This window comes from Ahaetulla prasina, chromosome 1 (genome assembly GCF_028640845.1).
Source record: "Ahaetulla prasina isolate Xishuangbanna chromosome 1, ASM2864084v1, whole genome shotgun sequence".
Taxonomy (NCBI): domain Eukaryota; kingdom Metazoa; phylum Chordata; class Lepidosauria; order Squamata; family Colubridae; genus Ahaetulla; species Ahaetulla prasina.
This window is the reverse complement of record NC_080539.1, coordinates 117,850,147-117,865,818: the sequence shown is the minus strand read 5'-3', so window position 1 is coordinate 117,865,818 and position 15,672 is coordinate 117,850,147. Positions and strand designations below refer to the sequence as shown.

The following is a 15,672-nucleotide window of genomic DNA, read 5'->3' as shown; positions in this document are numbered from 1 at the left end:
GTGTGTGTGTGTGCTGTGTGCTGTGTGTGTGTATGTACAGTATATGTACACACACACATTTAATGGCAATTACATCTGAAATACTCTTATTTCCAGAAAAATATTACTCCTGAAAAGTAGCTTTATATTTGATTATTGGTTTTTCTTTCTCCACATTTCTTCAGAGATTTTATGCCTAAAAATGTTCCCATTGATCCCAGCCCATTTACTGTACGTAAACCAGATGAAACGGGAAAATCTGTTTTGGGGTAAGGAAAGAAGTGCTGTAAAAAGCATAATATTGCTTCATTTATTTAGCTATATTTACGTTATCTGCTATTGCTCTGTTACTGGATAGAATGCAGTGTGAATTGGAGCAATGACTATTTTTTTTGTCAAAAGGATATAAACAGATTAGGCACAGGGGTGAAATGTATGCACAAGGCAGGGTTTGAATTTCAGCTTCTAAATCTTGAGTAGTTTAATAGATTTACAGTAAACCATCTTTCTGCCTGCAGAACTCACAAAAGGAGATCAGCATTTGTCTTTGCTTCTGTCAGAGAGATTTATGCTGTTCTCTTTTTCTCTGGGCTCTTCTGGTAGCTGGTCACCTACATAAACCAAACTAAGATAATACCAATTAATGGTAGTATGACTAGCTGCCAGAGTGCCAGGTGCATTCAGTGCTGTTTCCCCCACCCCCAAGTAATCTCTTCTAATGGGTGGGTGGGGGAATCTTCTAAAAAACAAGAATAATCTAACAATTACAGAACTACTCCAATGTTTTATTGCCATTTGATGCATGAAATTTCATTTTAGTATTTCTACTGTTACTTCCTTTACATTAAAGGTTATAAGTATTTTTGCTGATCTATCTAGTGTCTACCGACAAAGGTTGCTTGTTTAGCGACATTTCAGTTATTGGGGCAGAATTCAAATCAAATCTGAGATAAGCATCTTTCTTTTGCTTTCTTCTTTTCTTTTTTGTACTTCATCAGCCAGGTGATCTCAGCAAAAAGTCATTTCTGTTTCTTCAATTAGGCTTATACCCACACCTCAAGATAGACAGTTACTGACTAAAGAGCTTGGCAGTGCAGCAGCTGGTAAAGGAAGAATTATACAGAAAGATGTACCATTGCAGGAATTTTTAATGTGGGATAGATAATGCCCTTTGGGTTCAGAGTATAATTCAGCTTTCTGACCCACTAGCAAGCTGCAGAAGGCTTTCTGGTTGCTTGTGACTTACAGACTACAAGTTATCTGCTCATTTTAAAGCAATAGATCTTTTGTCCCAGGAAAAACATAGAAATGTATCCTCGTCTTACTTCTTAATACCTTCTACACGTACAAAATAAGTAAAATATATTTATAAAAGTATGTTTAGTTTCTAAAATTAAAAAAGCAGAATCTTATTCAGGTAATTATAAATTGACAGTATTACCTCTGTACAGTTCCTCCAATTTTTCTGATTATTTTCCAGTTTTCTGCATTTCTAATGATATACTCCTATTTGTTGAGCTACTCTGCATACAATATGTCTCTCTTTAGTTCTGTGTATTTAAGATCTTATTTTACTACCAATGTTGCTATGAGACTGTTATGTTTTAGTTAAGTAACTCAGTTATTACTTTCAGATTCAGCTGAAACGAGATGGGTAAGAACATTGTGTCCATTTCAATGAATTTTTTATTCCTTAACCTGAATTGGGAATGGAATCTTGGTACATATTCAATACATATGAAGGTCTGTAGGTTGAGATAAGTTTATATAGTCTGCATACTTCTTGGCTCTATACTGGATTGCAGGAAAAGACTAGTTCCAAGAGTCTTTGCCTTTTGCAAAGAAATCTTTTGAGCTACCTTCACCAAATAGATGGTGTTGAGAAGCATGACTTCTACAGATATGTTTCCCTACTAAAATTTACTGTTGCAACACTGTGTTAACATATGTCCACCTGTTCCCACAGTGCATTAAGCAGTCTTAAGAATTCACAACAGATCTAGAACTCTACCTTCAAAAATTGCAGTGATAACAGTCAGTTAATGGTCTTCTGATAGCTGAAGGTATAGAGTTTTCTGTGTTGAGAGATCTTCAAACTCTGTTGATTATCCTAGTTTTGCACACATATTTTGTAATGTGCCTGATGAAAGAGTTTACTTTTAATAGTATAACTATTGAATCAGGACTAACTACTGCTTCATTTGAGTACATCCAAGAATTTTTTCTTAAATTTTTACATTCTGTTCTTGTTTTTATTTATAATGATCTCTTTTTTAAAAGAGAACATGAGGGTATTTTCATATCTTCATGTCTGTCCTCAGTCTCTAAAAATCAATTTGCTTAAAGGAACATTCTTATATGTCTTTGAGGAGGTAAATACTATAATTGTATGCAAGTGATCAATAAGGCTATCTGTACTGAAAATCTAAAGTCATATTTTGTTGTTAATATACTATGCCTCATAGAGAATAGATCAATTGCATTTTTTCCTCTTGAAATAGTTTGGAGACTTTAAATCATTACTCTTTCAATGATACCATAGTGTCAAAATGTTCTGATCTTGATCTGGAGCCATTTAACCACTTCACTAGTTTGCAATTTACTGTTTTCTAGGCTGGACTTTTAAGTGTTGGCAAATGACTCAGTTCAGCTAACAAAGTCATCCTTTGCTCTTTCTTTGTAGTTTTACTTGATAATCTAAACATTAAAAGCCATTTTAATTGGGTACTTCTTTCCTAATGTTTTTACACCTCAGATTAAAATATGTAGTCAAAGTCATAGGTGATATGAAGAGCCAAATGGCCCAGAGGCAGAACAAACTGTAGTTGTAGCTGGAACAGAAAGTCTAATAGAATTTAGCTTTAAAGGATCAAGGACTCTAGCAAGTGAAAAGACTGAAAGCATAATATGATATTTTATGGAGAAATCCATGAAGCTTCTGTTACAGGGGTGTTTTGTGCAATGTCTTACTGCAGCTATAGTGTTCCAGTTCTCTTAATCTGAAGGCATATCAGGGATAGTGGTGTCTTTCCTCCCTACTTTTCAAGTTTGAATGGTTTATTTATTTAACCTAGAATATTACTAACCATCAGTATTTTAGCAGTTTACTAGAAAAACACTGAAATTCAAGACATTGGAAAAGCTCAAATACAAACTTTATATGTCATTCTCAGTTGTTTGAGGTAGATCAGGTCAGGAAACAGAACTACTGGTATTTTACTATTGTAAAGTGTGTTAACATAAACTTAAAGACTTGCAAGAATATCCCTTTTCCACCTCTTAAACCAAACAGTCAAAGCAGGATGATTTTGATCTTTCCTCTCCTCTCCTCTGGTACATCTTATCTTAATAAGAGAAGAGAAGAGAAGAGAAGAGAAGAGAAGAGAAGAGAAGAGAAGAGAAGAGAAGAGAAGAGAGAATAATTTTTTTATTGGCCAAGTGTGATTAGACACACAAGGAATTTGTCTTGGTGCATATACTCTCAGTGTACATAAAAGAAAAGATACGTTCATAAAGAATCATAAGGTTCAACACTTAATGATAGGCATAGGGTACAAATAAGCAATCAGGAAACAATCAATATCAATATAAATCGTAAGAATACAAGCAACAAAGTTACAGTCATACAGTCATAAGTGGAAGGAATGGGTAATGGGAACAATAAGAAGATTAATAGTAGTGCAGATTTAGTAAATAGTTTGACAGTGTTGAGGAAATTATTAGTTTAGCAGAGTGATGGCATTCGGGAAAAAGCTGTTCTTCTGTCTTTTTGTTCTGGTGTGCAGTGCTCTATAGCATCGTTTTGAGGGGAGGAGTTGAAACAGTTTATGTCCAGGATGTGAGGAGTCTGTAAATATTTTCACAGCCCTCTTTTTGACTTGTGCAGTATACAGATCCTCAATGGAAGGCAGGTACTCCTTATCTTATTCTTCCACTTCCACAAGCTCTGCAGAAAATGCTGTTCAAAGAAAAAGGAAGCCCAAATCATCCCCAGACATCCAAAATACAGTAAATATACACAGCAGGCAAAATAATTAACCAGTAAATAGTATAATAGTAGAAATGATAGTAAAGTCAAGCAATGGGGCCCTTAACACTTTCAGAGCCTTAGGCTTGGGTACAGAGCCAAGACTATAAAGCATTACAAAAGGCCATCAGGGTTGGGGCCTTTGTAATCTCTATGGGGAGAATATTCCACAAAGTAGGGCCATTTTCTGAGCCCTACCAGCCGACACTGTTAAATCAAATTGGATATTTTATTACCCTTTGGATCAGGGTTATTAACAATATTTTAAATTGTGAAAAAAAGTATTGATGAGAGATTGAGTGCAGTCCCAGAGGTTCACATATTTCTTTACCAGAACCTCCATTTTAAATGAATGTTTTCCACAGCCACCATTCATGTATAACAATTAACATAAACCACAGATCTTTCCTACTTAGGCTATCCTCAGGCTCATATTGCTGTTGTTAAGTTTAGGGAAATAGGACTTCTTTAAGAAGAAATGGAATATTTTTACTCCTATCCCCAATGTGTCAAAGGTGTGCAGAATCTGGATGACAGTCAGCCCCCACCCCCAAAAGCCTTAGCAACAAAACATGTTTCCAAAGTTAATCAAATGTTAAATTTTGATAAGATTTGGAAACATGTTTATCAGTTCATTGGGTGAACTGATAAACATGTTTCCAAATTTTATCAAAATTTAACATTTGATGAACTTTGGAAACATGTTTTGTTGTTAATCACAACAAAAGACAAGTTAAGAAACAAGCTACTGTTAATTTCAGTTCATTAATGACTGAAGTTTAATGAAATTTACATGAAATTAAGTCAGATTTTGGTATGGTTCTTGTCCATCTATTATTTTTAAATGTGTGACTTCTGGCAGGTTAATCAAAGGTTAAGTGCAGCTTTGACTCGGATGAAATATCAAGAGGGAAAAACCTAGCACCAATTAATGTAAGGAAAAGAAGAAGAACCCTTTTGTTCTGTTTCTGTTTCTTGAATTCACAATTCTGTCCTTCCTCAGGAACAAAAGCAACCGAGGAGAAGAAACAGTACTGCAACGTAAAACGGCTGCTAGTGCTCCTCCGCCACCCAGCGAGGAGGCCATGTCCAGCAGCTCTGAGGATGATTCTGGAACTGATAAAGAAGACGAGGGTGCTACCTCTCAGCGTTCAACACCTGTGAAAATATCAGATACTGGAGACAATACCAAAATAACTGAAGTAAGAAATTGGGATGCCACAAAGACGGGCACTGTTTTATATCTGCTCTTCTCTTTGTATTCAATATGTACTGAAGGCTTACACATCTGATTTTCTCGCTGCATTAAAGACATTTTTTTTTCTAAGATACAAAGGCAATCACAAGAAGATGAAACCAAAATAAAAACACTGAGGAGGGACCTCGGAAAGCAGATGGAGTACTTAAAAAGCAATTTTAAAAGGGATTGTGCAACTGATTAGATTTCATGCAGAAAATATACCGTGAAGTACTTGATATGTATCAGTGTTTTAAATTAAACTAGGTAATTCAGCCAGGAGTGAAAAATGGATTAATAGAATTTTTGGCTTAATGTAGAAATATAGCTTAATACTACATTTTCAAATAGGAATACTAATTTAGCCAGATGATACCCTTGTGCAGACTGATTCACTACCATTATAATGCTTCAATATCTGGTGATGTTAATGAAGATATGTAAACACAATAAGATGAGGCATCTTGGCAATTTTGTTTCAGCACAACTTAGACATTTATGATTGTACAGGGAAAAGTTCAGAGCAATACTGTATGGACAATCAAAGATCAAAATGTGCCTTGTCTTTCAAAACATATGCAAGAAGATTTTTATACTTCTGGCCAGATTGGGACTACAAGCTATAGTTGAGGCGGTGGGGGGGGGGGGTTTCCTGTATATCTGGGAGGTTTACCATCTCTGGTCTTGGACAGGTTTGCTCTGCCCTAGATGGACCTAGTGCATAAGCTGGGAATCCCCCTGTACTCATGATTCCTGCTTGAGGAGCAGGTGGCAGTCATAGTAGGAGGGCCTTTGTACAATTTTGAATTATACGCCTTTCCTAGATTGGGAGCCCTTGTTTCAGTCATTGATCCCCTGGTCATCTCCTGCATGGACTACTACAAAGTGATGTACATGGGATTACCTTGAAGAGTATCTGGAAGCTGCAAGCTGTGCACGTAACTTCTGCTGCATGAGCTCCACTGGATGCTTGTTCAGGTCCAAACATTTTTGCTTTTAGTTTTATATTAATCAGATTAACTGTATTTGATACTGTGATTCCCATATTTGGAGAACTGTAATATGTTCAAATTGTAGTTAGTGAGAACAAATCAGGGCTAAACCATGCTCTTATACTAAGCAGATTGCCCTCAAGTATGGGTTTCATCTAATAGATATTAGATATTCATCTAATATCTAAATATTAAATATTGACATTTGGTATATTTATTATTTACTTTATTATAAATTAATTTGAACACATTTAAATTTAAATTTGAAAGTTTATTCCCTCTTTTAGATGCCAAAGAGGAGGTTTGGTGGGGTATGTAGCATAATATCCTGATATCCATGGAATATTAAATATTTTAGTTTCTTCATCTGGAAAAAATAGAATAGAGTAGAGTAGAGTAGAGTAGAGTAGAGTAGAATAGAATAGAATAGAATAGAATAGAATAGAATAGAATAGAATAGAATAGAATAGAATAGAATAGAATAGAATTTTATTGGCCAAGTATGATTGGACACACAAGGAATTTGTCTTGGTGCATATGCTTTCAGTGTACATAGAAAAGATACCTTCATCAAGGTATGATCTCTTTATATGTATGCATTTGAATATGTACACATACACTCACTCTCACTGCTGATCTTTTACCTGCTTTGATTTTGCATGGCCATAGTTGCATAAGTTGAGAATTAATGGGAAAATCTTCATTATTGCAGATTATTTGTGGAATCTTTCTAATACACAACATCAAAAATTATCTGAAATGTTGGCCCATTTTTAGTTCTTTTAGTGCTTTTGAAGAGGAAGTATAATAGCATCCCCAAAGCCGAGTTGCTATGCCTTACTGGGGAAAATTAAATGGCAACATGAGTGTTAATAAGCTGCGCCTTGTAATTCCTTTTACTCCAACCTTTGTCCCAAAACCACTACTTTGCTTCTAGGTAGATGCGTAGATAAACTTAGAGGAGGATTTTATTCTTTTGCTCTGAGGCCAGTACTCTGAGACTATAAAGAAGGTTGCAAGGTTCTTTTCTGTCACTAGTCTTGATACATTGCTAATTACTGGAAATGCTCTAAATTGAGTAATAGTAAATGCTTTGTGTTGAGCATACATTTTGTGATAATTGATTTTTTCCCCTTTTTTCTGGAATCCTGATCATTGATAGAAATATATCATGTCACGCCTAAGGAGCCCTAAAGCTCTTAATGCCACTCTTTCCTCACCCCTAGCAGCAGGGTTAGCAAATTAACTGACCATGGTTTGTTTAAAATTACATGTGTTGGTGAGAAACAAAATGAAGATGTTTTTGGTTGGAGCTGTCTAGAGAACACAGCTGTAGTTTGGTAATCCATCCTTCATCCAGTTTTATGATTACACACTCTACTGAAAAAAAACAACATGAAGAATTAGAATTAAGCTGATGTTCAGATAGGAACCAGCAGCCATAGACATGTGTGCTAACTAGCACTTATGATATAGTACGTCCTACAGATATTTCCAATATGAACAAAACTAACAGTAGATATCTAATGAATAGTACTAGATCAGGGAAAAAAAAGGAACAGCACTAATGTATTATTTATTACCAGTCTTTTGTGGATTGAAGCATTGTTTACACATAGAAATGAAGAAAAGATTTTTAATAAATTCATACATTACATGTCCCGTTTCTGCTTATCCATTCCTATTCCTTTTCATTCACTATAACATTATACCTCTTAATACGTTTTTGGATATTACTCTGCTGTTCTTTGTGTTCTTATATTTAGTCTTTTTTTTTCTACCCTGTTTCCCCTAAAATAAGACATTACCTGATAATAAGACCAATCGGGCTTCTGAGCGCATGCATTAAAATAAGCCCACCCTGAAAATAAGCCCTAAATATTTAAACGCATGCGCAGCCGGTCTCCACCATTTCCTCTGGTTTGGGTTAGGAAAACAGAGCTGGAAATCAGGTAAGACGGCAAAAGAAGTCCCATGTTGCTCCATGCACCCCAAAATAATAAGACCTCCATGAAAATAAGGCCAAACACTTATTTCGGGGTTCAAAAAAATATAAGACAGGGCCTTATTTTTGGGGAAACACGGTAGTTATTTCTTATTTCATTTCATTTCAGTTTCCTGTTTTCATATTTCTGTTTCCTTTTCTCCTTCTCTTTGTGAACGCTGCTTTACCTTTCACCACAGATCTTATGGCCTGAAGACACTATTAAGAAAATGCATAAGATACACTTATTTCACTACAATTTTCCCTATATAATCCTGAAATATTACATCCTGAACTCAGATCTTTGTTCCCCTGCCTGCTTGTCTGTTGGCTTGCCATGAACTGTGGCCATTTCTTTCTCACTTAAGCACCTATCCATTCCTGACAGCATGGCACAAAATTAACCTTGCTCCATTGCCTGCCTGGCTCATATTCTCTGCCCTTCACACACTTGTATCTGGAGAAAAAATGAGTCACAGGGAGCTTTTGGGAACATGCAAACACAAAGACAAAGACAGGTATTGAAAATAATAGTTCCAGTAATTTAAAAATGCCAAAAACTCCCACAAAATAATTTAGGTAATGTTAACACTTGTAGTGTTGACACATGCACTGTACTGTAACATTGCAACCAATTTATACTTACTTTTTAAAAATGACAATTTCTTTTGAAAATCAATAAAAGTATTAGAAATCTCAGATGTAGCCTCTAATTTTCCTGTATGATATTCAGAGACACATATGTCTCTTCCTAAAAGCAGGTGTCTACAACATTTTAACTGCAGATCATTTATCTCTATTCAGAGATCCTAAAATTCCCAAGTAGCCTAGCCTATTTTTCTTCTAATGTGATAAAAAATCCCTCTTTTGAAAAAAGAAGACCCGGCATCAGAATGTTGAAATGCAGTGTGCTCCTATGAAGAGTTTTAGATAGCTAATCGTGTATGATTCAATATTGCATTTCTCCCATACCTGAGATTCTATTAATTTTCTTCTCTTCCAATGCATTTCAGAATTACCTGCTTAATTGGACACATTCTGTCCACATTTGCTTGTTTGTAATGGTCTTAGACTTCTTAGGTTTTTTTAGAAGAATTTTGAGTTCTCCCTGTAAACGTTACCTTTCAGGTGTATTGGAAGATGTTGCCCTATTGCAAAGATAGAAATAAGAGTTTGTGTGTGAAATGGAGTAAAGAAGCTTTTGTTTTTGTCCTCGGACATCAAAATATTCAAATACTGGCTCTCCATAGGGTGTAAAATACAATGTAGCACAATGACTAGATAACCTGTCTCATGCAAGCACATGCATTCTAATTAGTAACTTCTACAGTAAAGAAAGAACAGTAACTGAGTGGGATCTAGTGGGCAACCATTTAAGTATTAGCAAGTAGTGTGCCGCAGCTTCCAAAAAAGCGGCTCAACAGAGAAATAGTATGAAGGTCACGTGAAGTATTAGTACCACTATATATTGTTTTGGTAAGACCACACTTGGAATATTGCATCCAATTTTGGTCAACGTGATACAAAAAAGATATCGAGTCACTAGAAAGAGTGTAGAGAAGAGCAACAAAAAAGATTAGGTGGTTAGAGGCTAAAACATGATGAACGATTGCAAGAACTGGGTATGTTTAGTCTAATGAAAAGAAGGACTGGGGTGACAGTCTTTCAATATTTGAAGGATTGTCACAGAGAAGACGGGGACAACCTATTCTCCAAAGCACCTGAAGGCAAGACAAAAAGTAAGGGATGAAAACTTATCAAAGAAATCCAACCTAGAACTAAGAAGAAATTCCTTGACAGTGAGAGCAATTAATCAATAGAACAGCTTGCCTTTGTATGTTGTGGGTGCTGCATCACTGGAAGTTTTTAAGAAGAGATTGGACAGCCATTTGTTTGAAATGGTATAAAGTTTCCTGCTTGAGCAGGGAGTTGGACTAGAAGACTTCCAAAATCTTTTCCAACTCTGTTATTCTGCATTCTGTAAATCAAATCCAATAGTCTAATTCTTTTTCACTCCCCTTATGCAGGGTAGTAAATATCATTAGAGTCAGATTTATGTTTTTGTCCTGATGACATTGCCTAGCTCTGAAATCACTTTAAAATGACAGAAATGCCTATAAATTGCACTCTCTTATCACAGCCATTTTTGCAGCTTTCCTCAGTCTTCATTCACCCTTGCCTTTCTTTTGTGGGGAAACTGGAGATGCAAATACTATAACTGTGCATCAAGCATTCCAGCCTGTGGTGCTTGGTGAGAGCATATCTACAGTTTCATTAACACTACAACTACTTTGGAGAAGCATAGGATAGCCAAAGCAACCATGCTTGTAAGTTGTTTAGTTGGAGCAAATATATCTGTTGCTGAATATAATAAATGAAGTTGGGATGGAGAGTTGAGGCAATGTTGGGAAGTCTTGAGATCAAGATTGACTTCGTAGGATGGAGGCTATTTAAATCTTACAAGGGGTGGGGAAGCATTTAGAGAGTGATTGAAGCAGAAAAACAGCATAAGAAGAACCTGCTCTGTGAGGCCAGTCTAACAAAAACCCAGAAATATCAAACATGTCACCGTTCTTCTTGCACACGTAATTCCTACCTTGACTATGAAGAAAATTCTAATGAGGAATTTGCTTTATAAACCAAATGAAGCCAAATCTTTACCAGGACTCTGGATTGTTAGCTGCAAATCCAGATATAACTTTGTCTCAAACGGAATATTCCTGATGAAAGATACTTTCCCTGAATTGTGGCTAGAAGCATGTATGCAGAGAGATCTCCCTTCCTTTCTCTGGTGAGAAAAATGGTTGGTGTTTTTAACTATAGAGTAGAAATGGCTAGACAAGAGGCTGGGAACCAGTAAGAGTTATTATTTCCATTCAACCTCAGCTGGAAATGAAAATTGGTAACAGGATTTCTGCACAGCATAATTGACACTGTGGTACCATACGCTCTAAGGCTAATGTAGAAAAAGATTAGCTAAGAATTCCTTTTTCTGTGTGGTATTTAAGATTAATTTACTATCTCTGAAGAATTTAAGCTCTTGATTCATGGTTGATAAATTGTCTTCTTTTATGCATCGTGGAACCTTTATGCATCAGAGTTCAGATTAACAATATTTTATGATTACCCAGAACCTTAACTGGTTCCTTCTTAATCTTCTGTCTGTTCTGAATGGCTCCATATTTGCTATCGAAAGTTGTACCTATGCCTTAAATGTTTGTATTCACTTCCCCCATTCCTTTTTTAAAAAAAGCTAAAGAAATGAATTTATTGCTTGTGAGATTGCTCTGTCTCTAAAGAAGGTGGGGGACTCATTACCTCTAGTCACACTCCTCTTGATACGAAAGCAGCAGATGGCATTAGAAATTGCATTTCTTTTTTTTTTTTTATCAACCTATTGTTTTTATTATTTGTCAGTAAAGCATCCTGGCTGTGAGGAAGGTTAAGTGAGAGGGATTCTAGGTAAAGGCAATCTTCCTTTGTGGAAGATAGGTGATGTAAGCAAAAAACTACCTTCAGCAATGCTACAGCAAGAAGGTAGCCAGAACGTGTAAAACGCAGAAGTCCTTCTGGGAGAGGAAGGATGAGCCTTCCTTTTAGCCTATCAACCATGTTACTAAAAGGGATAAATAAGAAGACCAAAGGATTAAATAGGATATATTTTGTAACAACTTTCTCATAAGCTTTGCAGAGATAAGTGAAAGTTGATAATTAGGTCAGATGAATTCTGGTCAAGTAAGATATTCTATTCAAATGTCTGAACAGCAAATTCTGGAAAGTACTAGCATCTGAACCCAGTAACTTCAGAATTAAATCATAAAGTTGATAACTAACGATAACAGCTTAATGTACTATACTGGGTAAAAAGCGATTCTATATACTGTGCAGAGGGGTTTGTTACAAAAACGTCTTTTATTGGCCTTGGTTTTCCTTTCATGTAGCTTTATTGGAAACTGAATTCTGATACTGCTGATGTTATGGTTAAGAATATTATATTACATCATGTATGAATAACATGCTGTGAACATATATGCAAACACAAATGTGTATGTATAACCAGATGCTTCCCTTTTAAAAGCTAAAAATGGTTTAAGTTGTCACATTTCTTCTTAGTGGGGATATGTTCTAGGCTTCTAAAATTATTTCCATAATAATATAGTCATTTTTTTGACAAATCTCCCAACTTCATGGTATCATTGTTGAGACAATAGCCCCAATTGTGTACTGTAATTAATGTAGTTATACCCAAAAGTTGTATTAGAGAATTGTTGTATTGGTAGTTTTATACCCAGTCCTTCTATGATACGTATTATATTTAATAATTATTGAATTCTATATTTGTGTTTGGTTCTCAGGTGTATTGTACAATAATACTTGCCTAATTTGAACACAATGCAATACATGTCCTTTCAAATTTGCTGCGTTTAAAGAATACTTTTTTGGGAAGCACTTGTGCCTCTGCTTTGCCAATGGGTTTATTGCATTTCATTGTTTTCTTGGAGGAGGGGGTTGGCTATTGCTGCTTTTAAAATTGTATTTCTTGAAATATTTGAATAAACTTACAAGCTAAGACATATCGCCCCTAAGATTTTATCTTGCTTTGTTTCAGAATGTAGTGCAACCTACCAAAGATGTCTATGGAATTAATCTTTCAGACTCTCCTTCAGAGGATGATCTCACCATATATACAAGGTAGGTTTTTTATTATCTTGCTAATGCTGAAAGAAAGCAAGCCTAAATATTTGAAAAAGAAAAGAAAAATGGAGATGTTTCAACTAGAAGTATGCACACTTACATTGTACTCACCTCAGTGAGAGAATTCACAGATGGTTTTTATTTTGCTTAGTTTAGTGGGTATAGATCATTAAGAAGTTGTTTAATTGTGTATCTCTAAAATAAATTCATATATCTTCTTTTTAAAAAAATATCTTTATCTCCAAGAGAATCTGGAAGTAAAAAGTATGGGTGGTAGTTATCATCATGCGTAATCATTTTTTATTTAAAACAGCAGTATAAAACAAGATAGATCAAACAATTAGCTGCGTTGCTAAATGTAATTTTAAATCTAGATTTCCACAGTCTTAAATCCAAGATGCTAGCCACTCTAGCTCTGACTTAAAAAGCCTGCCAAGTGATACAAAGCTCTGCCATCTAATGCATGGCACATCACTCACCCTGTCCACAATTTCTTGTTATTAAGAGCAAATCTCCATTGTCTGTGGATTTCACAGTAATGTATGGAAAAGAGTAAGGAAAATTCCAGATATTGCACCTTTCTGCTAATGCAGGTATTTTTATACCCAGTCCTTCTATGATACGTATTATATTTAATAATTATTGAATTCTATATTTGTGTTTGGTTCTCAGGTGTATTGTACAATAATACTTGCCTAATTTGAACACAATGCAATACATGTCCTTTCAAATTTGCTGCGTTTAAAGAATACTTTTTTGGGAAGCACTTGTGCCTCTGCTTTGCCAATGGGTTTATTGCATTTCATTGTTTTCTTGGAGGAGGGGGATGGCTATTGCTGCTTTTAAAATTGTATTTCTTGAAATATTTGAATAAACTTACAAGCTAAGACATATCGCCTAAGATTTTATCTTGCTTTGTTTCAGAATGTAGTGCAACCTACCAAAGATGTCTATGGAATTAATCTTTCAGACTCTCCTTCAGAGGATGATCTCACCATATATACAAGGTAGGTTTTTATTATCTTGCTAATGCTGAAAGAAAGCAAGCCTAAAATATTTGAAAAAGAAAAGAAAAATGGAGATGTTTCAACTAGAAGTATGCACACTTACATTGTACTCACCTCAGTGAGAGAATTCACAGATGGTTTTTATTTTGCTTAGTTTAGTGGGTATAGATCATTAAGAAGTTGTTTAATTGTGTATCTCTAAAATAAATTCATATATCTTCTTTTTAAAAAAATATCTTTATCTCCAAGAGAATCTGGAAGTAAAAAGTATGGGTGGTAGTTATCATCATGCGTAATCATTTTTTATTTAAAACAGCAGTATAAAACAAGATAGATCAAACAATTAGCTGCGTTGCTAAATGTAATTTTAAATCTAGATTTCCACAGTCTTAAATCCAAGATGCTAGCCTCTCTAGCTCTGACTTCCTCCTTACATAACCAAATCCTTCAAAAAATTAACAATAAACAGTAATAAAATATATAAATCAGTAGAACAAATTAATCCTAAAATATTTAAAACCAGCTAAAGCATAAAAATCCAATCCAGTTCAGAGAATATCTCCCTTATAGCTTCTATAACCATATAACCATATAATTTCCCCCCCAAGTCTTTCTTACATAAGATCTTTCAAGAATATTCTATTTAAAATTCAATACAACAGATTATAAAATTTATAAAATTTCAATAGAGAAAATTACAATATTATTTAATTAATTACAATATCTATTCAACTTTAGTCCTTCCTCATCAAAATCCAGTATATCCAAATATCCAGTCTCTTATAGTCACAAATTGCCTTTCGGGGACACTAATATTTTTGTCTATTAATATTTTAAAAAAACCTTGTTTCAAAAATAATACTTTTGTCTCTTGCCATTTTTTTTGGTGCATTAATCTCTGTCTTTCCTTCGTTGCTCCTTTTAAAAAGTCAATCACAATATTTCCTAGTAATTCCTTATGTCCAGAAATCCAAAAATTACTGCCGTATATTCCATCAGTCCAAAAGAAGAACTCTTGGGAAACATTAAGCTTGTGAGTCTTTTCCATTTGGACAATCTCCTGTAGCACAAATTCAGGCAGCTCATCCAAACTATTTAAAGAAAACTTCTTTAGATCACCTTGTTTCTTCACGATCAAATCTTCATATTTATCCACTTTTATTTGTATGTCCTCCATTCCATTTTCCGAATAATTGCACTGGTTAATTTGCTCCAAACTCTCATCCAAAACGTCCCCATTTTTTATCAATTCGTATTTTTGAATAATTAAATACATACTTTCTGTGTAGTCCTGTATAAAGTCACGAATCCATTCTTCTGAAAGAACCTCCATAACAAAATTCCTGCTGAGAATCCCCTTGTAAAGTACTTAAACAGCGTAATATAATCCAACAGTCCACAGTCAAACACAATAAGATAAAATCTCCATTCAGTTTCGATTCAACAGCAAAGCTCCCTTTGATGTATCGCTCTGCTTTCAGTTTCTCTAAAACGAAACTGAAGGGGGGGTGGAAGTCAGAAAATCAAAAATACTTGCAAACCATTAATTGTTCCTCACACTCGTTCCGCCTGCTTTTCGTATCCACAAAAAGAAATCAATTGCTAGCAGAAGTGGACACCTTCCTCTTTTCCTGCTTTTTCAGGAGCGCAGAGAATACTGGAGGTGGGGGAGGGGTAAATAAGGGGATTCGACCGTTCAGGACTTTGTATTACAAAAACAAAGCCCCTAGGGGAATCTACCCAATTCCTCC

General features: G+C 35.1%; 1 protein-coding gene across 1 annotated transcript in view; it reads left to right on the top strand.

Moving 5' to 3' along the window:
* FIG4 (FIG4 phosphoinositide 5-phosphatase) overlaps positions 1-13,484 on the top strand; it is a 79,630-nt gene extending 66,146 nt beyond the window's left edge. Inside the window, exons 19-21 of the mRNA XM_058174100.1 lie at positions 165-248; positions 5,010-5,208; positions 12,829-13,484. Coding sequence (XP_058030083.1) covers positions 165-248; positions 5,010-5,208; positions 12,829-12,915 — 370 coding nt within the window. The 3' untranslated portion in view covers positions 12,916-13,484. The remainder of the gene's footprint in view (positions 1-164; positions 249-5,009; positions 5,209-12,828) is intronic.
* The last annotated feature ends 2,188 nt before the right edge of the window (positions 13,485-15,672 follow it).